At 44.5% G+C, this 27,309-nt stretch overlaps 3 protein-coding genes across 4 annotated transcripts in view; all 3 read right to left on the bottom strand.

Annotated features, from left to right (window-relative positions):
• setd5 (SET domain containing 5) overlaps window positions 1–2,479 on the bottom strand; it is a 28,012-nt gene extending 25,533 nt beyond the window's left edge. The window contains 1 exon segment of the mRNA XM_084543632.1: window positions 2,074–2,479. The gene's annotated coding sequence lies outside the window, so the exon portion shown is untranslated.
• Window positions 2,480–4,605: 2,126 nt separating this feature from the next.
• On the bottom strand, window positions 4,606–8,681 carry LOC311486364 (putative peptidyl-tRNA hydrolase 2). Of its 2 annotated transcripts, none has more exons than XM_084542177.1 (7): window positions 8,364–8,384; window positions 7,673–7,786; window positions 7,191–7,262; window positions 7,005–7,079; window positions 6,602–6,699; window positions 6,251–6,365; window positions 4,606–6,118 (listed from the first exon to the last, which is right to left on the bottom strand). In XM_084542177.1, exons 2-7 carry the CDS (start codon window positions 7,778–7,780, stop codon window positions 6,032–6,034), a joined length of 555 nt encoding a protein of 184 aa, XP_084398303.1. In that variant the 5' UTR covers window positions 7,781–7,786; window positions 8,364–8,384; the 3' UTR covers window positions 4,606–6,031. The 2 variants fall into 2 exon arrangements, with proteins under 2 accessions (XP_084398303.1, XP_084398302.1); XM_084542176.1 differs by lacking the exon at window positions 8,364–8,384 and adding an exon at window positions 8,484–8,681 and having other exon boundaries at window positions 4,607–6,118.
• A 1,716-nt stretch (window positions 8,682–10,397) lies between these two features.
• Window positions 10,398–27,309, bottom strand: part of plxnb1b (plexin b1b) — a 98,044-nt gene continuing 81,132 nt past the window's right edge. The window contains exons 13-39 of the mRNA XM_084542676.1: window positions 26,524–26,658; window positions 26,260–26,382; window positions 25,897–25,990; window positions 25,612–25,778; window positions 25,315–25,466; window positions 25,118–25,223; window positions 23,724–23,860; window positions 23,433–23,609; window positions 22,653–22,896; window positions 22,304–22,546; window positions 21,371–21,550; window positions 21,123–21,271; window positions 20,439–20,539; window positions 19,000–19,217; window positions 18,730–18,908; window positions 18,566–18,632; window positions 16,802–16,948; window positions 16,520–16,685; window positions 15,814–15,917; window positions 15,644–15,728; window positions 15,398–15,564; window positions 15,083–15,243; window positions 14,843–14,990; window positions 14,648–14,712; window positions 14,453–14,528; window positions 14,292–14,366; window positions 10,398–13,428 (exon numbers count right to left, since the gene is read on the bottom strand). Of these exons, the coding sequence (XP_084398802.1) occupies window positions 13,324–13,428; window positions 14,292–14,366; window positions 14,453–14,528; window positions 14,648–14,712; window positions 14,843–14,990; window positions 15,083–15,243; window positions 15,398–15,564; window positions 15,644–15,728; window positions 15,814–15,917; window positions 16,520–16,685; window positions 16,802–16,948; window positions 18,566–18,632; window positions 18,730–18,908; window positions 19,000–19,217; window positions 20,439–20,539; window positions 21,123–21,271; window positions 21,371–21,550; window positions 22,304–22,546; window positions 22,653–22,896; window positions 23,433–23,609; window positions 23,724–23,860; window positions 25,118–25,223; window positions 25,315–25,466; window positions 25,612–25,778; window positions 25,897–25,990; window positions 26,260–26,382; window positions 26,524–26,658 (3,771 nt within the window). The 3' untranslated portion in view covers window positions 10,398–13,323. The remainder of the gene's footprint in view (window positions 13,429–14,291; window positions 14,367–14,452; window positions 14,529–14,647; window positions 14,713–14,842; window positions 14,991–15,082; window positions 15,244–15,397; window positions 15,565–15,643; window positions 15,729–15,813; window positions 15,918–16,519; window positions 16,686–16,801; window positions 16,949–18,565; window positions 18,633–18,729; window positions 18,909–18,999; window positions 19,218–20,438; window positions 20,540–21,122; window positions 21,272–21,370; window positions 21,551–22,303; window positions 22,547–22,652; window positions 22,897–23,432; window positions 23,610–23,723; window positions 23,861–25,117; window positions 25,224–25,314; window positions 25,467–25,611; window positions 25,779–25,896; window positions 25,991–26,259; window positions 26,383–26,523; window positions 26,659–27,309) is intronic.

The raw sequence follows: 27,309 nt of genomic DNA, 5'->3' as shown, positions 1-27,309 counted from the left end.
GAGGTAGTTACACAAGCAGGCACATTATTTGGCTTAACTACCGCCACAACGTCTTCGTTCTCAGTGCTTGTTTGTGTTCACTGCTCCGGACTCCAAAATAATACCAGATTAGACGGTGTGGCTGAGTGGAGAGAGCAGCCACCGAGGAGCAGCCATTTGTGCCTGGAAAAGGCAGAGTACTAATAGAAACCTTCAGTGCACAAGGAAAACGTCGTTATTTTATCAGTCAGCCATTTCCTGGTATCGCTCGCAGATCTCACGGGCTGTTTCTTTAAAACGATCAGAGAGATCGACAAGCTCCATAGTTCAGTGTCTCTAACAGACACAACGAGAGACTTTGGACGGGAGCGGAATCATTTCTCATAATCGAGAAAATGTCAGACGCATCAAATAACGTTAACTGTGTCTTAAAAAAAACAAAAAAAAAACACAAGCACTACGGACTCTGTAACTTGGATGAAAACAAATGTGATTGCTGCATTCAGGCTCAACAATGCATTCACACGCCGAATAAAAAATGGAGGCTAAAAAAGGAAACAAGAGCTCCCCTTCTAAAATACCACCCATTTCTCTTAACCGCCACCGAGGCTGGGGGTTGGTAGGTGGGGGGAGGTGAAGAACAGCAAGTCACTAACCCAACTGCTCAGGTTTTCAGATTGCTAGATCCCAACATGCAATGAGAGAAGCCCAAACAAGAGAAAACACATGCGAGCTTTCAGTTTTAACCATATGCTACGACGAAGCTAAAATGCTAAAAATGCAAATACACTTAAGTGGATAAAAAACCCCAACAACAACCACCGCGGTGCCGGCACCACATTTTTTTTTTTTTTTTTCGTAAAAACTACACATATATAAGTGAGAAATCTTAGCGGAAATGATGTGTACAGTTTTGAAACATGTCCGCATGTGAAAAAGCTTCTTAGTGTGAGCTGTAACTTACTGGTTCAAAACGAGGACACAATCAACTGGAAAACATCCAGAAAGTTAGCTAAACGGCTAGCATAGCATTTGTTGCCTGTAGCTTGTCTGCTAACCAACATAGCAAGCAGCAGCAGCAGCAGCAACACACCCGTGGCCAATAACGATCAAATTGCAAATAGTTTAACGTGTAACTTTCAAAATATTCGACAGTTTCGTGGTTCAAGAACAACAATTAACACATTACTGTCAAAACAGCAAGTGTAGTTGGCTCTAAACAAAAATAAGTTTCGCATTTTACCCTGCGTGGTCTCAACTTCCAAACCAAATAGATTAGATCCAGGTCTGTTTTAGTGTCAATAATTAACTGCAACAAACACAAATAAAGTCCCTCTCGTGTGCTATTTCTGGATGTGTAATGTTATGTTGAGCCACTGCGGAAAAAAAAAAAAAAAAAAACATTACAGAAACTTGCTCAAGATTTATTTAGAAAAAGGTTTAACAATTGTGTGGGATATGTGTGGTGGTGGTGTTGGGGCAAAAATGGGGTTCCACTCGTAACCAATGTGTGGTTATAACGATGACCAAGTGTGAGCAGGTTATCGCTTGTTATTAAAGAGGAAAAACGAACAAACTGGGCTAAGGCACCCCCAACGGCCTAGACGATACACGAGTCAAAACTCCTGGAAACTTGCAGAATGTTGTTGCGAGCACTCGGGGGATGTGGTTGCCTGAAAAATTATGTCACAACCCTCCGCTATTATTATTATATATATATAAAAAAAACAACAACAACACGCGGTTCCCACAAATTAACAAGGCTGGCTATCAAGAAAACAACACGAGGGGCTGGATGAAAAGGGGCTACGGAAGACCAGTCCAGACACAGCCCAGAGCGGCCCTACAAGGCGAACCATCAGTGCGGGCAGCCTTTTTAGAACCAAGTCAAGCAAGCTACTTGAAAGTACCAACATAGCTGAGCTAACAAAACTAGTTTCTAATAAACTCAAGTGAACGCTAGGTAGTTAGCTAGCTAAGTTGGCTACCTTCGCAACTGCCGTTTGTAGACTGTTAAGATGTGTGCTAGGTATATTTATGTTATGGGGATATTATCAAATTTACACATATTTTTTTTTTTTAAAAAGTACTCACCTAAAGAGGCATTCCAAAGTTGGACAAACGAGGCAAATGAATGTACAGTAGCAAGTCCTTAGAGTATCCCAACATCAAATCCAACCAGACCAGTAGGCCTGTAAATCGGCCCCGGAGTCTCCTGTATCCTTTGCCCTTAAAAGTAGCTCCCTCTCCAGGGGTAGGAAACAAACTTCTCAGTGTCTCCCACGCACAGGCGGACAGTTAAATTCCCTGTCCAGTTCAGGTGCACTGCATCCATTGGGTGTCTATAACAAATCCCCGGTGAGTAAATCCATTTATTTTAGTGTATTGTATATTTACAGTCGCTATTTATAATGGGGGTATATGCTGCTGTATGTGATACAGGGCTCTGATTCTGTCTCGGGTCCTTTACATTCGCAGAGGCGCCCATCCCCCTCCTCAACCGGCATCGACCGCGGGTCCCAGCGAAACTGACACACAACCACGCCACGGGGTTTCCCTGGCGACCGTGCAGGGGCTCTCTCTCTCCCTTGGGCGGCCCTTGCCCGAGAGGCCCCTCCCCTTGGCGACGATTGGACGGCAGGCGTGTCACTCACGTTGCAACGCGAGATATACGCGCTCGGCATTGGCTGTTGGCAGCGTCGATCGAGTGTTTCCGCTCGCGACGTAAAAAAAAGGGGGCGGGCCACTGCTTTGAGGAGGGGTGCGAAAATTTTCTTCATTAAGTGTGTGCGCTGCTTTGGTGGCGTACGAGGCAGGAGAGCTAGAGAGAGTGACCGGGATTCGGGAGACAATTTAAAAAAAACTAGCAGAGGATGTACCTTCAGAGTTTCTGGAAATGCTCCGTTATTAAATTCAAATGCGGCGGAATTAATTTGAAGTCGTTGTAGTGGGATTTATTTACTTTTTCTTGTCTAACGTGGAAGGATCCTTTCACACCGTTTACATAGTAGGAAGCGTTTTAGCTACACGGGGTCTCTGGGGCCCAGTTCCAGGGACACCGGTGGCAGGGTTAGCCCACTGGGTCAGCCCCACCTACCGGTATGTCAGAAGGAAAAAAATAAAAAATGGAGGATGAGGTGTCGCTCTGGTAGCATCTGGTGAGGGGTTGGACAGGGAAATTGACCAGTGCTCTTGGGCTGCATCTGCTTTAATACTGGTCCCTCCTACTTGTGTTCCCCGCTGGCTGTCGAAGGAGAAAAAAAAAGTCTTTTCCCACACTTTAAGGAACCATGTAACAAGAGCGACTCAATAAAAAAAAAGCTACACAGAATAATAGCAATAATAATAACATGTAATAATAATAATAATGATGGAAGAACACCCTATATGTATATACTACACATATTGGATTTACAGATAGAGCCGTTGGAGGTCACCATTAAATGTGTGAATAAATAATTCTGTCACAAGGATGCGACGCTATTTATTTCATTTATTTTATTTATTTATTTATTTGTCGTGTTATGAGACGCGGGGTCGAAGTTGGATTGGCTGCGGTGATAAATGCCAACGTCATTTGTTGCAAAGGTCTGAAGTAGAGACGAGATTAGACAGCAGAATAATACAGTTTATTACACTGCAGGGTAGCTGAGAGAAAGCAGCAAACACATGATTGGACACGTTTGCGCATTACACTATAGCCTATGTCCCGTATTCCCTTAAGTAAGACAATTATATGAGTTCCACCTTTTCCCGTATGAATTCTTACCACACATTCAAAATAGGTGTCGATCTAGCAAGTAGGATTAAACAAACCCACGCCCCACAAGTCACCTGATTATCTCTAATGTATGTTATTATTGTATTCGCGTTTTGCGCCATTGCTGCCATTTATAAACACTTATATGACAGCACATATCATGAGGTTAATAACTGATGATGAGTTTCCCCGAGCTCCTGTACTGAGTGCCATGGTAAGGACCGGGGCCATGTTTCACAATCCTGCCATTGTTACTGCGGTGAAAAAGCCATGTCATATGGTAGGAGATGGGATTTGCTCCTCATTGAAGGGAGCCGCATCTTCTGGACCGGCTCCCGTCAAAGAGCCGTTCAAAGGACCGGCTCATGTTGATATTTATTTTTAAAGATGCCAATCTGGGGGTAGTTTATTCTATCTGGGAAATAATCACTGGGAGGAATGATAGTGTAAGAGTTGATTGATTCTAGATAGATAATGTATTTATTTATCCCATGGGAAATTTGGGAAAGACGTTTGCATTGACCAAGAATCTAACCCGGGTCAACTTCTTGGGAAATAGCTACTGCTATACCACCACGGTGACTCAAAAATACAAAATGAGGCAAGGAAAACTTTCATTTTGACAAAAATGAAAGTGACCACTCACTCGTCCTCTCCCTTCTCGAGACTGATGTTTTCTGGGGCACTCACGTGAAGGCAATGTGGACAACTCAAGTGACATCATGCAGATATTTGCGTATCAAATAAACCAAAAAATAAATAAATTGAAACAGCTTTCAACTGCAACTCGGTTCCCATAGTTCGTTTTAAAGAGCCGGTCAATAGATTCGATTCGTTCTTGAACTTAACATCTCTTCCGCGCAGTGCAACATGGCTGTCAACCCTCCTCCCACACTGGCCAGCGTCCGCAAACGCCTTTCACCTGCTCAATCCCTGTATTTTGAGAACACGGTCAAAACACGATCCAGACAACTTGTTTCTTAATCTAGAGGCATTTTAATAGTCCACATGGTCTGAAGCACTAACACAAATGACTGCATAACACAGGAGGTATCGAAGCGTGGACATGTTAGCAAAACTAACGTAACTTTGGGATCCCCAGTGGTCTGTTCAAATATACATTTCATACTGCATGCGTCACACTGCCATTTTTAAGTGATTTCAATAAGAAGAAGCTGACAATGGAATTCTGGGAGTGGCTGCTCATGCCCACAAACATTGGTTAGCGACAACATGGACACAGGAAAGACAGCTCACACATTATTCTTTCTGTGTCAGGGTTAGTGGAGTTCAAGACTATTCTACTCATCTGTGTTCAGAGCTGCTCAAATTCATTATCGTCTACCGTCCACTGCAGGCAGTCATTTTGCATAAAATTAGGCCCAGCCCAGACCTTTACTACACGACATGTTGACTCCACAGAACCTCCCCTCACCACCAAATTCTACCAAAAAATACAAACATCATAACTTAGGTCATTTTTTTTTTCTTTTAAAGAAAACAAAAACACAACAGAGTCCAGTAACTGTGCATACTGCTTAGGATGGCACACAACAGATTATACAATATGGCCCTAACAGGCACATGTATACAAAATATAGCCATTTATCAATAAGTGGTGTCATTTAGTCTACAGGTTAGGGGTGTTGAAGAGAATATGTGCATACAGACACAAAATCATTAAGACGTCAACAATGAGTGTTCACATACTATCATTTAATAAGTTACCCTTAACTCAGGAGTAGAGAATCCAACAGGGAAATACTACATCTGATATGGGTATAACTGTATACATAATGCATTAGTCTACAGTGCACTGCCATTTCATTTAAGCAAACTACCATATTGGTTGACAGCAAAATATTAGATTTTACTTTGCCATATCTGAGACTAGACTGATTTTTTTTTTTTAACTTATTGAGATTTTTACCAAAACTATTGTAAGTAGGTGCCCTGATAAACACAGAAAGGAGAAAGGTCACCAGGAAAAGGAAATTCAACTGCCTTTGTGTTGTTCCTCAGTGAGGAACAAGTCTGCTTCTCCCCTCCTGCATTTAAAGGCCGACTGAGCGGCTCAGACAAAGAATAAAAAGGGAAACAAATGGCTGAGAGTGTTTGTTTTCTTGTGTTGGGACATGTCTCATTTTTTTTCCCCCTCGCTTCAGGTCTTTTGTTAAAGGTTGTTACACTCTTGCATGCCAAGACTCTCCCTGCTGCTGGGAAATGCTGGCCTCTGCTGGTTGCATTGTAGTACTGCAGAGCCATGCCTCCTCCTTCGTGGCTTTCAGACCTTCACAGCAGCTTCAGACTGCCAGTGACATTGTTCACCATCTCCTCCTCGCCCATAATGGCCAGCACAGTGCGAGAGCCAGACTCCACCTGCCAGAGACAAGACGGGTTGGTTTAGAGCTCAGATTCTAACACGGATCACAAAGATTCAAGGAACTGCACCACAGTGACAAAAATCATGTTCAGACTGACAAATGCTCGTGAGATAAAAATGGTTCTCACCTGGGTAAGTCCTGCATCTTGGACCAGGTAAGTGGGCAGGCTGAGGCTCATGGCCAGGGCCTGCAGCTCCAGCAGATGAGCCACGTTTGTGCCCTGGACCACCACCTTCTTGGCCCTGAATCAGCACCACACACATTTTACCATTAATGTTTACTCATTTACCCAGATTATTATAAATTGCAGGAAAAGACTAGAAAGCAAAGAATAAATGTGTGGAGATCCATATACAATGGAAGAATATACACCTAAAGGTCTGTGAATATTCACTTTAGACAAGAAAATGAGCACATGTATTGAAAAAAACAAGTGTCTACTTAAATAAAGACAGTTAACATAGTGAACAGGCCTTACCCACTGTGGTCCCACTTCCAGGCCATCTCCCTCCAGCTGTTCTTCTCCTGTAGAGCCTGGTACAAACCCACAGCGGCATGGCCAACCTGGGCTGCCACCTGTACAAACACACAGGACGTAGTTTTCACTGCAACACTGGAGATGTCTTGTGTGTGCCAGTTCAAATAAAGAGCCACACTTGAAAAGGTTAATTTTGCAGCAAAAGCAATGGACTTTAGATGCACTGCTTTTAGATCGCAAAGTCCATAAAAAACAACACTATCAGTCACTATTTCAGGTGAAGGGTAGAACTAACATGTTGAGCAACAACTTATCATCCTAACTGATGTAATATCGGTGTTATTTAGTGGTGAAAGTGGAGGAAAAAAGAGCCCAACTCCCACACTGACATCACAGGACCTACCTTTCCAACACCCATGGCAAGGTCCATATTCACCACGAACACCATCTTGAACATGAGGTCATCATCGCCCTCCTCCTGTACGTCAAGGCAGACACAAAGAGACACTGAGCTTTGGCTTTGGACAAACTCCACAAGGTCTAATGTACCAATGTGTACCTGCAGGGACTAAGGCTAGCTTATGGGCACCTCATTCTCCAGCTTGTTGAAGTAGTACATGGCCGCCTCCTCGGCAGACACGTTCCGAGTGTGCAGGAGCGCCTGAAGAAAGGAGTCAGAGATGAAAGCAGTGAATTTAGCTTTATGGATTACTAAAATTTATCATTTTGGATGAAAATTGGTGAAATGAGCACAACATTTATATAAATAAAACTTCATTTACGGCAGTTCAATCCCACTGCTCATGTAATAACACATTTAAAAGAGGAATATTTTATTATTTGCTTGGTCATTTAGGGATTGTTTTGTTTTAACTGACATTCTAGGTCTATATCATAAGTCAATCCTGGTAGGACTCATTACTGAGGACATAATGCATCAAGAATTTGGGGAGCTCAACAGCTTCAGCGTGTAGCGACAGAGAGGTGGAGTTTTTTAGCATGGAAAATAAAACATTCCCAGTCACAATTCCAACCAGAAACAAGATGACCATGATGACAGTGCTGCCCCACCTGTTTGGCTGCCTCCTCAGGGATGTCCAGCTCTCTGAGCTGCTGCAGAAACACCGGGTTGACATCCTGAGAACCCGAATCTGGACCGGACTGCTCTGATGGCTCCATTGTTGTCTGCGTTAAGAGAAAGAACAACACTGAACAGCCTGCCCAGCACCAACCCACATTTAGGATTTAGGATATTACAGGCAACAATATCATTGTGTACTGCTTTTCAATACACTGTATATTTTATCTGACTCTTGTAAACACATTCAAGGGTAGCATGACGGTGAAATTATGAATGTTTAGGAGGATGTCAGAATGGGTTATCAGTACAAACATGGCAAGCTAACAGAATAATAAGAGACACGCCTTAGAACTAAGCTAATTAAAGAATGATTTTTACACAATTATGTATGAAGATAATCTGTATTTAATAACTACACCAGTAAACAAGACTTATCCCAGCAAGGGCGCATTTTAATATGAATTAAGAGTGTCTTAAACAAGCAGAGAAAAACTGAAGTATAGCAAAAACCAGTCATGTCAGAAATTAAGCTAGCTGCTTTTGCACAGGCGGCAGCTGTTAGCTCATCAAATACGATGAAATAACACTGCCGCTAACGCTGGCAGTTAGCTCGTCTCTGGTGCGCAATGTAACACGTATGCCCATTAAAATCTGCGCCAAGATGTTTTACATTACCGTTACCTGGCAAATAAGGGAGGAAACCTTTTACGGTTCGCAGCTGCCGATACAGAGATGGCTAGCTGCCGTTAGCATTAGCCGCTAACGCTAACTGGACGAGTCTAACGAGTTTCTCATAGTTACCTGTTCTTCGCAGCTAGCTAGACAAAAGGAACAGCAATGGCGATTTCCCCGCGGTTTCTGCGTGTCTTCGATTTCACTCGTAACGGAGATTTTATTATTTTTTTGTCTGAAAGTCTGAATGTGGAATTACATTCAGTGGGATTCCCGTGTCGCACTGCTTACTCCATTTTGGACCTTTTGTGTTTGTTGGCAAAGGATGCTGGCTGCCTCCTGGGTATGGTCCTACAGTATGTGGTGACTAAAGGCGCGTGCACAAAGCAGACATATATATACACACCCACACACACACACATTTTATTTATATATATATATATATATACGCACGCACACACACACACACACACACACACACGCATATAATGCATATATCATGGATATAATATATATATAGATATAATATATAGCTAAAGATAATGCTATATAGATAAACTATATATATATATATACATACACATGTGAGTATGTATACACAAACATACATACACACATATACATATATTTGTATAGACGTTTGAATTTTTTTATTTATATATATGTTCTATTTATAGATTGATATTATGTACTGCTTTAAAGTATTTGTACGCTTAGAATTTTCGAAATGTCTGCATAAAAATGACTCAAAACATCAGTGGATTTTTATATTTTAACTTAAGTCCTCATAAAGTCAACGAAATCAAAGAAATAGGCTTCGGCGTTAGTTGATTCAGGAAAATTACCCAATATTTCATACATGTGAGAAGCAAAAGTAAGTGCACCTCTGGAATTACAAATTAATTTCAAAGCCAAATTAGAGTCCATCTGTTCAGGTGTGTTTCTAATCAGTGTAATGAGACTCAGGTGTTGTTTAGTGCCCTGTTAAGTTTTAAAATTAAATATATAAATAAATCAGGGATTTGTTTCAGTTTGATCTTTACAACACGTTTGTGGAAGTATATGATGGCAACGAACAAAGGAGCTTCCTGAGGAGCTCAGTAAAAAAGTTGTTCTTGCTCATCAGGCTGGAAAAATTTACAAAACCATCTTTAAAATCCACAAATCCACAGTCAGATAGATTGTGAACATATGGAGGAGAGTTAAGACGAACCAGACGATCACTCCAAAAGGGAGGTCACAAAGGAACCCATGCCGAACTTCTAAGCAGCTAAAGGCCTCTCTCACATTGACTGATGTTGATGAATCCAATGAACAACCATGGTGTGATGGCAGAGTGACAAGGACAAAGACACCACTCTCCAGAAAGAACACTTCTGCTCATCTGCAGTTTGATCATCATCATGTGGACAAGCCAAGAGACTATTGGGGAAACATGTTTAGTGGAAAGATGAAACCAAAGTAGAATAGTTTGGTTTAAATGAGAGGCGTGATGTTTGGAGATGAACCAACGCTGCATTCCAGCATCAGAACTTCATCCCTCCATGAAACATGGAGGTGGTAATGTCCTTGTCTGGACCTGTTCTGCTGCATACGGACCAGGACTGGTTGCCATCCTCAATGGACCAATGAATTCTGAATTATAGAAGGGAATTCTAAAAGAAAATGTTAGGACATCTGTGTGAGCTGAACCTCAAGAGAAACTGTTCATGCATGAGGACAGCGAGACCAAGAACACAAGTCGTTCTACAAAAGAACGGTTAAAGAAGAACAAAATTAATGTTTAGGAACGGCCAAGTCAAAGTCCTGCCCTTAATCTAATAGAAATGTTGTGGCAGGACCTGAAGCAAGCAGTTCATGTGAGGAAACCCACCAACATCTCAAACATCTTTATTTACTGCAAGGAATCAGAGATTTTATGCAGAAATGTAGAAAAATATAGGGCGCAAAAAAGCCTAAAGACAACACACTTATAATCTGGTCAAAGGCTTTTGAAAGAGAAAAACAACAAAAAACAAAAAAACAAAACATCTCCACATAGCCTAATTTTAAGAATATTTTATTACGTCGGTGAGAATTTGCACCTTCTCTTATTAAACAGGTTAAATCGCTACAGTTACGTTTTAAATCGGATCAGTATGTACAATGATATTAACAGACAAAATAAGAAACATCCTTAGAACTGCTCCTTGCAGAGCCTGCTCTACATTGCCAAATTTATACAGCCTAACAACATTTACTGTGTGCAGCTTTCACTCAGACAGTGCGCCTTGATCATCAGAGTTTGACCTCATCTGAACTGACAGTGTATGGCAGGAAAAAATTAAATTAAATTAAAAAAACAAAACAAAAGAACGTTGATGAGTCTTTAGTTGCTGTGTTAAGTAAAGTCAAACCCATGGGCTACTTCCAAATATAATTTCCACCATCATTTCTTTTGGTCACTGATTATTAGAGTTAAACCATATTACGTTTTAAGAGGTGCCAGTAGTTCGGGAAATGGGCTACAGACCAAAAAGCAAAGTTGTCTTCTTGTAGATATTGTGATTAAAAGAGTGTCCAGCTATGTGTGTATTCAAACAGTTAACAATTGCAGTTTTGTGAAAATACACTGGTCCCCAAACAAGATTGTTTCTCCACCAATTACCCCCACCCCCTGTCCCCTCTATTCACCCAGACCCAACCAGTTAACTCCGGGATGCTTAAAGGGCAATTACCATTTTTTTTTACAACCTGGACCTTATTTCTGTTATAAAACACGATCGTTTCCTCACCCATATAACTTTGGTGTCATTTGGAGTCGTTCGGACGATATTTAGATCCAGTGGAGCGCCGAGTATATCCATGTAGTGGGAGTAAATGGGGCACCGAAACACAGCCTCTAAATAACACATTATCTGCCGTGAAACCCGTTCATTTCACTAATATTTTGTTATGATACGCTAGTGCTATTCCGTGTTGAGTCTAGAGTTACCTGTTATCATCATCCGGGGTCTGTAGATTAATTACTATTCATATAAATTACAGGTAAACAAGCCAAACGTCGCGGGTGTGCCCGGCGCTCAGAGATGACATCATCCAGGTCAGAGGTTAGTAGGTCAATCTACAGACCCCGAATGATGATAACAGGTAACTCCAGACTCAATGGGGAATAGCACTAGCGTATCATAACAAAATATTGGTGAAATGAACAAGTTTCGCGGCAGATAATGCGTTATTTAGAGGCTGTGTTTCGGTGCCCCAGTCACTCCCACTATATGGATATATGCGGCGCTCCACTGGATCTAAATATCGTCCGAACGACTCCAAATGACACCAAAGTTATATGGGTGAGTAAACGATCATATTTTATGCCAGAAATAAGGTTCAGATTGTAAAAAACGGTAATTCCCCTTTAACCCCACCCCAGCAGCAATAGGGCAGTGCTATAGCATTTAGTAGAAACAAAGTCCAGCACAAGACCAACAGCAGAAAAAATTATATCCATACCTACTAAGGCCAAGGAAGTCGTACCACTCTTTATCACTTAATTAAGAAAAACATCAGAGAAACATTATAGGTCATGTAGAAAAAAAGTCTCTGTGATCTACCTGGAAGAAGAAGAACAGTGTGATAACATCCATCACACCTACTGAAGCAGTAGAAGTATAAGCCATACACACATCTGCAGGATGTTATCATCCGTCAACAAATCGCGACACTTACAACGTCTCTGCGATCACTTCCACAACAAGCTAACGTCAACACGGGCCTACGGCCGCAGTTCGGAGCGGAACGAGGTGAGCTGTGATTTAATAACCTAAAGGGAATGTTAGAGCATGCACAAAAACAGAAATGCACAATAAAACATTGCAGTTGACCGCACTTTAATATATATTTCAACTTTCCAGTGACTTCCACATGATTACGTATAAAAGCCAGAAAAAAAACAAAAAATAAAAAAACTCAGTGAAGCTCAGTCAGAGTTTAAAGTACCTTTTAAACGGGTCAACAAGCACGTCCTGACTACCAACAAATAAAATAAAAATAATGAACTAGAAATGTGCGTGAGTGTGTGTGCAAACGACAATGACCATACTAGTGCTAGTAGATGCAGCTGGTTGAAAAGGTAGTAGTAGTAGAAAAGTGTAGTTTTTGATGGGTCGACACGATCACAGATTAAGAAACAGCCGCCCAGCAGGGAGGTAGAGGGTGGCAGTGACTGGTTAAACTCTGATAACTGCTTTAAGTGAGCTCTGACCAAGTTTTCACTCTAAAACGTGGAAAGATTAGGCTGAAGTTCAGTGTTCTGTGTTTTCCAAAAATACTGCTTGCTGTTGGATTGCGAATATAAACCCCTACTTCATTACTTTGTACTAGAAACCAAAAAAAAGATACAGCATGTAGACTTACAACCAGGACAATTATGGATGACCGCGCACAGTAACACACATCCACAGATCACAATACACAAGGAGCACACAAGGCATAAGAGGTACCGCTTCATAAAACTGACTCCAAAGGGAAAACGGGGAGATAAAATCTCTCAACAGTCTTCAGGTCAGGACAGCTGGCTGTGGAGTGGACCAGCTTTTCTTCTACGTGAGATTCGACTCTAGCACGTTTTTCTTTTTCTTTTTTTTTTTTGTAGAGATAAAACAAGTGTCTCTTCATAAAGTTAACACAGTGAGTGGTGCCTTGTACACGTCCCGTCTCCATCCAGGTCTGTTCAGTGTCCGTGTGCTGTCCTCAAAGTATCCAGACTGAATTCCCCGAAAGCGTCCGTTAGAAGGCACCACAAACAGAAAAGGTGCTGGGGATGTGAACTTTAACGCCATCCTGCATCTCCTAAGAGTCCGCCTTTCGTCCCATTTGTCCATTGTTCTCCTTTTTATTTTTATTTTTTGTAGTTCAACCGCTAGCATGCCTGTCTCTTAATTCGCCTCCCGCCCCGTGCTGTCTGTAGTAACAACGATAGGTGCCTCCTCTGTCACAAGTCAGTAACTTTATTCTCCACGGCGGCGGCGATCTGCTGCAGCCTGTAGCCGAGCTGCATCTTTTGGGCTGTGGGGTCCTCCTCCAGCGCCGTGATGATCTGTTGAGAAGATGATAAAAGAGGAGCAAACGTAAGATTCATGTCATAATCACATCACGGCAGTTTCGGTGGAAGTCTCACTGACTTCCTAGAATCCTCTCTGGTTGTTACAGAGAACATTTACTCATATGTGGTGTCCTGTACTCAGCATAGAGCTGGGTGGTGTCTATACATGGAAATGGTTTAGTTACATGGCTTCATACACCAATCAGGCATAACATTATGACCAACTTCCTAATATTGTCTAGGTCTACCTTGTGGTGACTCATCAGAGTCACCACATATATATATATATTTACACTGATGATGCATAACATTATGACCACCTTCCTAATATTGTGTAGGTCTCTCTTGTGCCTCCAAAACAGTTGGGACTCATCAGAGAATGGACATGGGCCTTCTGAGGGTGTCCTGTGGTGTCTGGCAACAGGATGTTGTTAGTGGGGTCCTTTGAGGGGAGGGGCCTCTGTGGATCATCCCACAGATACTTGATCAGTTTGGGATCTAGTAAATTTGGAGGCCAGGTCAACACCTTGTGCTGTTCTTCATGTTTTTTTGAGTTGTTCCTAAAACGTTTTTGTGGCTGCATGCTGCTGGGGATGGCTGCTGCCATCAAGGAGTGTCATTGCTATGGGGTGGGGGTGTCTGGTCTGGTCTTGGTGGGTGCTACATGTTTAAGTAACATCCACATGAATGAATGCCGGGTCCAGAAGTTTCCCAGCAGAACAATGAATTGTCACAAGATGATCTATGTTGTTCACTTCACCTGTCAGTGGTTATAATGTTGTGGCTGATCGGCATAAAACATGCGCACGCCTTCATGTATTTGCAATGTGCCCATGAAGCACGAGTGATAAACAAACCTGGTCGTAGTATTTGTTGATGTACTTGTACAGCTCGTGCAGTGCCACCAGATAGTTGAGCTCCCCGGAGTAGTTCTGAAACACAAAGCATTCGAGTGAGATGTCGCAATGAGCGGCATTCCTCTGCCCTGCGGGCTGTGATGTGCGTCGCTGCCCCTCACCCTGGACAGTTCGGCCAGAGCCGAGTTCATCTCCTGGTCACTGGCTGAGATAGTCTGCCGGATGTCTGCATAGTACCTGCAACAACAATCACTCCGTCATCAACACTCTCTTAGTGACAGAAAAGAACTGATCATCCTGTTTTGGCATGCATCTATTCTTTTGGTAGAGGAAGTTTTAGCTAAAGCTGAGCCAACCTTTCCACCATCTGTTTGTAGCGGGGGATGTCTCTGGCATACAGCAGCTTGTTGATGGGAGAATCCTGTTGAAAAAAAGAGACGGAAGAATGAGTTCACTCTGAGACACGGCTCATCAAACGTGAGTTTTCCTCCACAGCCTTCACTCTTCCAACCCTTGACGTGACTTCATGTTCAGCTTCAGAAACTACTCACCCGCCCAAGCTTGTGCTCTGCGATGGTGCAAGAGTCCATGAAGGTCTGGGAAATGACGGAGAGGACGGCGTCCACGTGGTCCGAAGCCTGGACGTCAAAGATGAACTGAGGGTTCTTCACGATGTTGATCCAGAAGCGCAGAGGGAGACTGGAGAAACAGAGGAGACAGGAATATTTCTACTACAGGAGTCCCCGCCTGGTAACTGTGGTTTCCACCGTTTGTGTCGGCCCACGCCGTACCTGTTGGTCTTCCAGATGTGGATCGTCTCCGGGTCAGAAATGCCATGCTGTCCCGCCTGGTCGTCCAGCAGGTCGAAAAAGTATTTGACGGCCAGCGGGACGGGACGGCTGGTGCTGAGGATCACCGTGAAGAGATCGTCTACAAACTTCTGCAGCGTCCCCTGAGTAACGCGGAGGAGGAGGGAAGATGTTTGAAGTACAAGTAACAGAGAAAACATGTTTTTTATTTAAAACTTTTAGTATTATGAATGGGCCACTTTGTGCTGGAGAAGTTGGGCCCCGAGGTCAATAAGTTTAAGGCTCTTGTTTGTGTACCTTCATGGACAGCAGGCGGGTCAAGTAGATCTCAGGGATGGCTTTGGCCCTCTCTCTCTCCCTGAGGCTGCCTCTCCGGTGTTTGGGCAGCTCGGGCTCCTCGCTGGCCTTCACCAGATGCCACAGCCTCACTCCGCCTTCATCTGCATCCTCCAGCATCGGAGTCTCTGCTCAAACAGTTACACAATGTTAGGAAACTGGCAAAAATCTATGTCATTTCTGATCTCTTTCCGCAGAGGAACTCACTCTCTCCAGCAACGTAGTCGTGGTTGTCATGGTGAATGTGTTTCGTGTGGCGAGGGACCAGCGCTACCGTTGCACCGTCTGGGACCTGGTGAGCAGCAGAAAACATCCATGAGGAATATTTAACCACACACACCACCTTGTTCCGTTTGCATATAGTTGATAAGTCCGACCTTGTAATGCTGCAGCGTGTTCAGGCGTTTCCAGTTGCCCTGCACCACAGACGTCAAGTCCTCGTCCGAAAGGATGAGATGACCAGCGACTCCAGACCTCCACTCTTAAGAGGAGACAGAAGACGCACCATGAGCCCCATTGTGTGTGTTTTCATGTTGTGGCAAACTTTTCCTTTATTTCTTTTCGACTTCCAGTAGAGGGCGCCACAGCTCAACAAATATAAAAGACAGCCCTTGGCAGAATGTGCACCTGAACCATTACTCTAACTATTAAGGTCCGATCTGGGCTATCCGATCACATGTGACCAGCTTTAGGTACGTGTGTTCAGACCTGGCATTAACATGCGTCCCCAGATCCGATCTCAGTTTCTCTGCACGTAAATAGCATAAAAGTAGAATATTTTAACAGCTGATGTCTCTAACGGATCTCTACCGCCGCTCCACAACCAAGAACAGCTCTGTTTTTATGTGTCTGCATCATGACTTTGTTCCCTGTTGAGTATAGGAGGTCTTTAATGTGACTCGGGACACATTGCGTTCACACTACCAAAGGAATGAGGACACATGCGACCCAGATCACCTCCAAATGTGGTCAGAGATCAGATCTCTCAAATGCCATCTGGGGGTGTTCACACCTGTCTTTTACGTGATCGGATCTTAACCGAGCGTCGCATGTGTGTGTGATGTGGTGTGTGCTGATTCTCACCCAGGTCCAGTGAGTCGGCGTGTGGCCGGTGGGAGAAGGAGGTGCCCTTATACACCTGATCCAGGAGCTTTTCTTTCACCTGTGTGATGGTGTCACAGTCCAGCACCTTGGAGGGCAGCGGCTGGCTCTCGTTCACTCCTCCACCCTGCACCAACACATTCAGCGTCTACAGAAAAAGAGGATTGGGGGGTGAGGGTGTTTTTTTTAGGGGTACAGCCTCCTAAAGGTCATGGGAATCTTTCATTAGATGCAAGTGAATGTTGACTTTAAGGTTCTCCTCACCAGGGTCTTGTACTCTACGTCCTCTCGCAGCAGGCGGTTGTCATTGAGGGTGTACTTGGCCTTGCCGGTGACAGCGTCCACCGGTCCTTTGTCCACCTGGTGCTTTATAGCCCTGAACAGCATGTACAGAGACTCCCCTGCTGAGTCCTGCTCACACACACACACACAAACACACAAAGAAGTCAATTAGTACCGGCCTAACACAGACACTGAAGAGCTCAGATTACCATCTTTAAATCAGTGGCTAAGAGCTTTTTGTTCATTGCAGTCATTCGACAAAATGAAGCTCTGAGGAAAACCTGGACATATTTTACTGACCGGCTACAGACTACGAGGGCAGACAAAAATCCAGCATCACCCCTGTACCAAAGGAGGCCATCCCATCCTGCATTAATGATTACAGACCTGTGGCACTTACATCAGTGGTGATGAAGTGCTTCAATGAAGTGAAAGACTGGTGAAACATCTCATCTGCTCTTCACTGCCCCTAGATCCCCTACAGTTCATCACCCATGTCCTCCACACCACTCCCTCCCACCTGAACAAGGGTAAGGGGAACAGTGCAAGACACCATAGTTCCCCCCAGGCTGGTTGCTAAGCCGGGTGAACTGGGACTTAACCCCTCACTCTGCTCTAACCCTAAGCTTCCTGTCCAACAGACTACAGGTAGTGGAGATCACCCCAATCACCGGTGCCCCCGCCCAGGGCTGTGTCCTGAGCCCCCTCCACTATGTACTCCTGCTACACGTACGACTGCACAGCACGACGCAAACTCCAACACCATTGTGATGTTTGCAGACGACACAGCCCACCTAGAGGAGGTGGAGGTCACCGAGACTAAAGAGGCGGTGGCCGACTTCCGGAAAGAGAACCCACAGCTCAAGATATAGGGGACAGCGGCCGAGAGAGTGCACAGTTAGAAGTTACCTGGGAGTGTAAATTTAGACCAACCACACATGCATAGTGGTAAAGAATTCAAGGCAGGGCCCATACCTCCTCAGACAGCTTAGGAAATCCTGAATTTCTTCCAAGCTGCGCAAGACCTCCTTCTGCACTGCTACGATCCCGTGTGTTCACTCTGGGAACATTTCTTTCTGGTATGGCAAAAAACTGCACTCCAGAGCGTTCTCCACTGCAGGATATTCACATGAGGCGATGCAGGACCAGGGCTCCTGCGGATTACTGTCGAAGGTGGCTACCCATTTGGGAAGCAGCTCTGCTCGATTATAGCCTATGAACACCTCAACTCCATCTCTATACCCACCCCCATCCAACCCTTTACTGTGTGTACACCAGTGACTCCTTGTACAGACCTTCTCCCGAATAATTCAGACTGACACTCGTAATAGCTGACATTTGTATTCTTTACCTTATTCAATTCAGTTTTTAGGCGTCTCGCTAAATTTGCACAGTGTGGGCTGTTGCAATTTAAATTCATTGCTGCTGTACCTGCAGACCATTCTTCAAGCATTTCAGATTATGCATTATGTTTCTGGTTGTGCGCAAAATAAATAAACTCTTCAACACAATCAGATGCACAACAACCAAAAGAGCTCTAAATACGCCCCGACTCTGGTGTACGAGTGGCACCTCTGTGTCTGAACTCATGAAAAGCAAGCTTTAATGGAGCAAATTGTTACGGGCGCCTTGACAACAGCACATCCAGGGAACCAAAGACTCGACTTTAACACCATGTTCTAGACTTCTACACACAAATATGTAGAAGTTAAAGGTTATAAAACCGTTTCTTATGTGTTGACTGACCCTGAGGAAAGCATAGAGGCAGATGGACATCCAATTGGTCAGCAGCTTCTCCACCACCGTCTCCGTTCTGCACAGAAACACACACACACACAGTTTCAGCGCTGCAAAACATTTTAGAACAACTTCAACCTCCCGCCACATTCAGATCTCCCTTGTCTTCCTACCTTCGCAGCATCAGTTTGGGGTTTTTGGCAACGTACTGCTCCACCAAGTCGTTCAAGAGAGTCTTGAGGATGTCTGTGAAATACTCCAGTTTGCCATGAAGCGCCACCGTGAGTAGGGACGCCACGTAGGCTCGGTCTCTAGGGGAGAAAGTCCGCTGGCTCTCCAGGGTGTGAATGAACTGATGATGAAAAGAAGAAGAAGAGAATTATCCATCTGGCCGCCACAAGTCATTGTAGTCATGACAGTAAAGGCAGTAAAGGATGGCTGACCTTGGTGAGGAAGAGTTTACTGTTGAGGAGGTTGGACAGCTGAACGAGGCCTTGCTCCACCGTCTGCCGACGACACTCCTGAATGTCCAGGTCTCGCCTCAGCGGAGACTCGCGGTGGCCGGGGAAGAAAATACGCTCGGCATACCTCCGATAGTCGAGGAACGGGATCCCTGAGCCCACCAGATCACTGGACATGTCCATCATCTCCGTCATCAAGTCTGGACGAGGGGAGAAAAAAGACACGTCGAAAGGTCAGACAGTGTTACCGCCGGTTATTTTGTCTGCAGCTTCTCATGTTTATAAAATTCAATAAAGTGCCTGCTGGGAACTGCGCCGGGATGTGGAAGCTGGTAAATATTGACACTGGACAGCGCAGGAAGACAAATTAAACTCCTCTGCAGCAGCCATGTGGGATGTGAGAACAGTTCATCCAGGAGGTGTGCTGTAATGAGATCATTTCATGGGGCCGGCATGAAAACAAAGTGGATCTGTTGGCTCCCGCAAACTAAAACAAACTTATTTCCCCTGCTTCTTTCCTGTACTTTCTTTAGTCATTTAACTCTGCTCTGCTTTGACAGTTTTTGTACAATTTTATGATATTTTGCACTACATGCATCTTTAGCACCGTCATCATCAACCATTCTAGTAAAAATAATGCTCATTCTGTATATATGACAATAATGATGTGCACTCTCGTTAAATTTCTTGTACCTACATTTAGCCTATACAGTTAGGTAGCACTTAAACCTGTAGTATATCAATAGCAGTGAATATTCACTGTATAGTTAACTATGGGCCTGTTCAGACCATTAAGATCTGATCTGGGCTATCCGATCTCAAGTGACCAGCTTTAGGTACGTGTGTTCAGACCTGGCATTAACATGCGTCTCCAGATCCGATCTCGGTTTCACTGCAAGTAAATAAAACCCGACATCATCTGGAGAGCAGCAGAATATTTTAACAGCTGATGTCTCTACAGACCTGCAGACAACTCAGACTGTAACTCCAACCCTAGAAGTTTCCATACACACCATGATCTCTGGTAATAAAGGGAAATAAAGACATCAGTAATCGAGGAAATATATTTTTTAGTTAGTTAACAGCTACAAGGCTCTCATTATTAATGAACAGACATCACTTATGGTGCTTTTTCCTTTTCAGATGGTCATTTATAACAACGGTCGTGTGTTTTTTTCTGAATGAAACAGTGTAGATGCGACTCAAGACACACTACGTTCACACTACCAAAGGAATGTGTGACCCAGACCATCTCCAAACGTGGTCAGAGATCCGATCTCTCAAACGTGATCTCAATGCGCCCCGGTGGTGTTCACGCCTGTCTTCCACGTGATCGGATCTTAACACAAGGTCTGACCAGGCCCTAGGAGAAACGGTATTTCACACTTCTGTATGTTTTTTTGCGGAAGTGAACTTTTTACCTGTGAACTCTTTCTTGCAGCGGTCTCTCACGCTGGTCTCCAGGTTCTCCAGCTGGATCTGAACCTTCTTGTAGTCCCTGAGAGCCTGTTTGCTCTTCCTCCTAGCAGACGGACGGCGACACAGACAGGAACAGGGGGGGGGGGGGGGGGGGGGGGGTCAGGTAAGGAGCAGAGGACAAGCGATACCAGTTTCACACCGGATTAGCGGAAATCCGGGACAAAGTGTGAAAAGGGTCGACTCAAGTAATACGATCTGACAAACCCCCGGCAGCAAGAACCGGGGTTTTATTACGTCACGCTGGGTCACAATGGAAACGCTGGCTGAATAATGGCCACCCTGACATTACATTCAGCTGGCTGCAGAAATGTTAAGCTTCTGCATGCAACGTTAAAGATTGGTTTCTCCATCAAGCTATTAAACCGACACACATAGTTGTCGGTTAGGTGCAATAAACTGGCATATTATTATAGACTGTTGAGGCATGACGCAAAACTTAGAAACTGCACATTCACAGCATTTAAAGGGATTATTTGTGCATGCAGGATGATAATTAAATGATAAAAGCAAAGTGGTTTTATCATCAAACGTTTGCTCCGTAGTATTACTAGTGGTCCAACGCTCCTCAAGGAACCATGAACTTAGTGAACTCAACTACACACTGAACACACAGTCCACCAGCTGACCTGTAGATGAGCACGATGATGAGAACGATGAGGGCCACGATGGAGGCCCCGACCCCAACGCCAATCTGAGCCTCCAGAGGGAAGGTGGACAGGCTCAGGTTGTCGTACTGAACCTTGCCAAGAGTAAAGTTCAGGTAGCCCATTTGGACCTGAAACGCACAAACAAACAAACAAACAAACAAACACCTTGCGTTAAGTAGGGAGGATTTTTGAAATCGCTAATGCGTCTGCTAAAGTTAAAGACTCACGGTGAATTCCGGCAGATTGTCGGAGCCCTCGCGTTTCTTCCCGTTGGGTCCTTGAGCCGGCTGCTGTGGCGGTGGCTCGCAGTACAGATGGTTTCTGGTCAGGGTCTTGACAGCACACACCCCCTCCCCAACCAACACCACAACCTCCTCTTTAGTGATGGCTAGGTCCAGGTTTTCTCCCTGAGAACACGGAGATCGTTCTAGTTTAGGTCGACTAGTGCACACCGTAGACCTTTTCTAGGTACGAAAATATCATGCTGTTATTGATCCATTGTATTTTACACAGTATACACCGATCAGGCATAACATTATGACCACCTTCCTAATATTGTGTAGGTCTGCAGAAGAGTTGTGACTCATCAGACTCATCAGTTTGGGATCTAGTGAATGTGGAGGCCAGGTCAACACCTTGTGCTGTTCTTCGTGTTTTTTTTTTTTGTTTAGTCGTTCCTTAACCGTTTTTGTGCGTGCATCCTGCTGGGGATGGCTGCTGCCATCAAGGAGTGTCATTGCTATGGGGTGGGGGTGCCTGGTCTGGTCTAGGTGGGTGCTACATGTCTAAGTAACATCCACACCAATGAATGCCAGGTCCAGAAGTTTCCCAGCAGAACACTGAATTGTCACAAGATGGTCAATGTTATTCACTTCTCCTGTCAGTGGTCATAATGTTGTGGCGTATCGGTGCACATTGCATTACATTCAGATGGGTAACCATTTCTTTCTCTAGAACATAATTAAGTTGCGGTGAATTCCAAATGTTCTTTGTTGCTCTCTCTGCTGTGATATCATAGACTCTGGTTGTGGTTTTGTGTCCGTTAGACCTTCACACATAAACCCACAAGAATGTCGGGGTGTAACATCTGACACACTGCCAACACTGCTGCTGGACTCAAGTTAAAGTTAAGTACAGCTCTGTTTATGAGCCTCTCTGACCTCCAGCTGGATGAAGCTGCCTGGGTTGTAGCGGTAGGCCTTCTGGGGGTCCTGCTGGTTCAGGGACTGCAGCTTGGGGTTGGGCTCATAGCTGAAGGCCTGAGGGTTCAATCTGCTGAAGTCAAAGCGCAGGTTGTCCAACAGAAACTCTACCATCACCTTGGACCCCGAGATGGGGGAGTCAACCACTGGAGAGCGGCACAGGATGAGGGTGGAGGAGTTCACCTCACATCGCTCTGTGAACTGAAAAGAGAAAAGTTTCATTTTATATTCATGTGTAATAATCAAACGTTAAATGATCCAGAGCCGGCAAAGGGAAAGTAGTAGAAGCTCGACCACACGAACTCACCTGTTTGACGGAGCAGAGTGGATCTGAAGAGCAGGTGTGATCAGGAACCATCCTAGCCAGCCTTCCCCCTGTCACCTCCCTGTTGTCCCTCTCCTCTGCACTGCTCCTCTTCTTCCTCCTCTTCTTCTTTCGCTTCCTGCTTTGGTTGTGGTTGGCGGACTCGAAGGGAGAGACGGTCACCACCATGCGGGGCTCCTGCACCACGTCCAGGTTGTGGCCTGATACGTAGATCAGTCGACCACCGCTAAAAAGAGAAACAGTCGTTAAATGCACGGCCACACCTCGAATCTTATCATTTATCCTTCTTATGTAGATAGTGTATATGTACTACCATTTCTTGTAGATTTGTACATATGTTTTATTTTATTTTATTTTATTTTATTTCAATCAAATTTGTATATATGCAAATATGAACAAATTTTATTTTATTGTATTTTATTTTATTGTATTTTATTGTATTTTATTTTATTTTATTTTATTTTATTTTAGTTTAGTTTATTTCAACCGAATTTGTAAATATGCAAATATGTAAAATTTTTCTTTTCTTTTATTTTAGTTTAGTTTAGTTTATTTCAACCGAATTTGTAAATATGCAAATATGTACAATAATTTAATTTAATTGTTTTTTTTTAACTAGAGTTTTCCAAGTGTTTTTTATTATTTTATTGTAATTTTATTTATTTTATTGTGTTTATTATTTTATTTAATTTTTTTTTTTTTTAATTTATTGAGCAACTGAGCTACTGTGGATCAATAAAGTCTATCTAAGTCTAAGGTTACCCCAGGAAGCTCTTGGCGGGTGTGGCGTGGGTGATGTTGGGGTTGTGGGTGTAGCGGTAGGCGGGCACGTGGAGGTGACGCTGACTGCCGCCGTAATGTAGGGTGACCCGGTGATCTCCCGTCTTATTACTGCTGCCCGTCACACACTGGACGCTGGACGTCTGCACCTCTGACACACTGAGGACAGAACAGAAGAGGGGGGGAAGCACACATGAGAGACTCATTCAGTGTCAGAGGTCAGTCAGTCTTTCTTGGAAACGATAAACGAAGACGTGAATGTCTGAGGCTCACATTTTACAGGGCACCCCTCCCACAGTGATCGCCAGGTCGGACGGGCGGCCCGTCAGCAGGTTTCGGCCGGTGATGTTCAGGGACGTTCCTCCGGCCTTGGGGCCCCTTTCAGGTGACACCCCCATCACAAATGGGTCCTGAGAGGAACAAAAGAAGAACAGTGATGCTCAGATAATGTCTTTTATGCTACTGTGAAAAGGCTTTTGGCACTTTAGATCTCCAGAGAGGTGTCTAATCACCCCTAATGAATTCGACAATGAGTCGGCAAGGATCATTAAGAACGGTCAAGAAGAACAAATGGTACGGACCCCCACAGAGGCCACGACAACAGACAACAGCATGGTTTACATCCAACACTCGGACTCTGATCTGTTGCACAAAGCTCTTGAATATCTTCAACAGGATGTGCTTGCAATAAAATCTGCATAAACAACAATTTAGGACCATTCCACTGACTCAGACCCCGCAGGTGTGTTCACTACGACTGAATTTCAGTTCGCTTTTATTCGTATGGCATCGATAACAGTAGAAATGGTTACGAGACGAGATGTTTATTTAACAGTGAAGTGACGGGCGGCTCAGAGACGTTCAAGAAATTAAAACCCTCCGTATGTATGGTTTTACCAGCTCCCACATGATAAAGATCTCAAGAAAGACTGAAGCGTCTCAGGTCATTCTTCTGCTCTTGTTAATACAGTATGAAGGAGTGAGTTACTGTGAATAATGACTCATTTGTCAAGTCAAACATTTATCTGAATCGTAAATCTTCTGCTACATTAACACAGGTGTGCATTTCATTAACATAACAACAGGTACGCAGACAAAATAAAGTATGGGTCTGGTGTGTAATACCTGTGTTTAGTCCTTGTTATTGTGTAGTTGTCAATCTAAGGCTAAACAATAATTTAGTAATTGTTCCCCTCAGAGGTCGCCACAGTGAATCATCTGCTTCCATCTCGCCCCTATCCTCTGTGTCCTCCCCTTTCGTGTCCTTCCGTAAACCTCCTCCTTGGTGTTCCTCTAGACCTCCTCCTGCCTGGCAGCTCTCATTCCTGATCCTGTCCTATCCTGGTCACGGCCAGAGAAAACCTCACTCAGCATCTTCACCTCTGCTACCTCCAGCTCTTCCTCCTCCTATAAACCATACACCACCTTTCCTTTCATTCTTTCTGCATCTCTTTTATCACGCCTTTCTCTACCTATTCCATCCTGCATGCACAAGTCTCTTCACCTCTTTTCCACCCTCCCTGTTGCTCTGGACCGTTGATCCTGCATCTTCTGCACCTCTGCTCCCTGTAACCCTACCCGTTCCACTCGGGTCCCCTCTTTGCCACCCAGGTTTCACAGACAGAAATCAGCTTGAATCTACTGCAGTCGATTTTAATCCCACGTACCTGGTAGCTGAATGTCTGGCTGGACAGGCCATACTCTCCTCCGCTCACTTTCACAGATACATGTCCCACGATCTCCCCTCCGCTCGGCCTGGTCTTGCACACAATCCTGGAAAGCAGACGGGACGGTTGCTCTTAATAAAACAATGCACCTATGGCACGTATGATGGAAGAAAAAATAAAAATAGGTTGGTCCGTACCTGGAGGAGACCTCGTACAGGTCGGGAATGACCGTGCAGTGCACCCCGGCTACGGACACAGACTGGAGGATGTCTTCAGCCTTCTGGCCCAGGTTGGAGCCAGAGATGGTCACCATGGTGCCTCCGTCCAGCAGCCCGGAGAGAGGCTCGATCTGGGGGAGGAGAGATTGAAAAGAAAACCCTCTGCATGAACGTTTGACGCCTCATCTTTTAATTAGGATTTCCGTCGCCTATAAAGAGTTAATGATGCGTTTCCCAGGTTCCCAAGGTGAAGAGGTTAAAGGTTAAAGTACTCACAGAGTGGATGACAGGGGCGGGGCACGTCTGCTGCACAGGTTCGCTGCAGGAGGCCGAATACAAGCATCTGGCCAGGGGACCGCCGCACCACACACAACCGTACTTCTGATCGGCCGTGTGGCAGCGGCTGCAGTCGGACCGACCCACCGAGCAGTTGTACAGGGTCACTGAGGACAGGACGGACAGAGAGGAGAACATTAGTCAGAAGTCAAAGTGTTTGGTTTTCTGAAAACTTTGAGAAAAACCACAATAGCTGAGAGACAAAAATAAATAAATAAATCTCACCGTGCAGATCAGGAGAGCTGTCCACATGGAAGGTGTCCCTCCTCTTCACATATACCATGGCATTATATTCCTCCTCTGGAGCAGAGTATGTGTACTGGAGGAGCAACAATGTGTCAATTCAGCACAACTCTACTAAACTCAGAGCACTAGACTGCACAGGTGTTCCTAATAAAGTGCTCAGATCGACGGCGACAATCTGTTCGTACTAATAAGTGTGAATTCATTTCTAAGAACAGTTCTAATATTCCGGTTGTCACGGGTCGTTGTGGTACATCCTGTGTGACTTCCCCAGATATTACTCCCTACATACTCCTGCAGCATCTAACACAAACAGTGAAGTGTTGTAGTGAATCATCGTCAGACCTGGTACTCTTGACAGGTGATGTAAAAGTTGGATGGATTGCCGTCGTCCGTCTCCACGAACCCCTCCACCACCACCGTCTGCCCCTCGATGACCAAAACACACTCGTACTCCAGCTCCGTGTCCTGGGACAACAAAGACTCGTGGTTGGGGAACAGATCGCTGACCGAGAACAAAGACTCACTGTGTGTGTGTGTGTGTGTGTGTGTGTGTGTGTGTGTGTGTGGGTGTGTGTGTGTGTGTGTGTGTGTGTGTGTGTGTCGTACCTGATAGAGGTGCAGGTTGCGCGCTAGTAAAGTGATCTTCCTCTCCACTTTGACGGGGAGGAGTGATGAACCCTGGACCTTTTCCACGCAGGGGCAAGCTGAGGAACCCCAGCTGACGTAGGAGCCCTCGTCCCCCTGTTGTTTCAACACACACACACACAAAAGATAAAACTCTAGTCATGTTTTCATTCACACACACAAAAACTTTTGTATTTGTAGTTTGTATACTGCTTTTATACACTTTTGTATATTTAAAATATACTTTGTATATTGTTATATATAGTTGTATATTTAATATATACTTTTTATATCCATCTATCATCCATCCATCCATCCATCCATCTATCCATCCATCCATCTTGCCATCCATCCATCTATCCATCTATCCGTCCATCCATCCATCCAGCCATCCATATATCAGTCTATCATCCATCTAGCCATCTATCCATCCATCATCTATCTGTCCATCCATCCATCCGTCCATCCATCCATCCATCTTGCCATCCATCCTGCCATCCATCCATCCATCCATCCTGCCATCCATCCATCCATCCATCTTGCCATCCATCCTGCCATCCATCCATCTATCCATCCATCTATCCATCCATCCATCTATCCATCCATCCATCTATCCATCATCTATCTATCCATCCATCCATCTATCCATCCGTCTATCCATCTATCATCCATCCATCCATCCATCCATCCATCCGTCTATCCATCCATCCATCCATCTACCCGTCTATCCATCCATCTATCCATCCATCTATCATCTATCCATCCATC

This window comes from Chelon labrosus (genome assembly GCF_963514085.1).
Source record: "Chelon labrosus genome assembly, chromosome: 4".
In the NCBI taxonomy this organism is placed as follows: domain Eukaryota; kingdom Metazoa; phylum Chordata; class Actinopteri; order Mugiliformes; family Mugilidae; genus Chelon; species Chelon labrosus.
The sequence above is the reverse complement of the archived record's forward strand: the minus strand, read 5'-3'. Positions and strand labels throughout refer to the sequence as shown.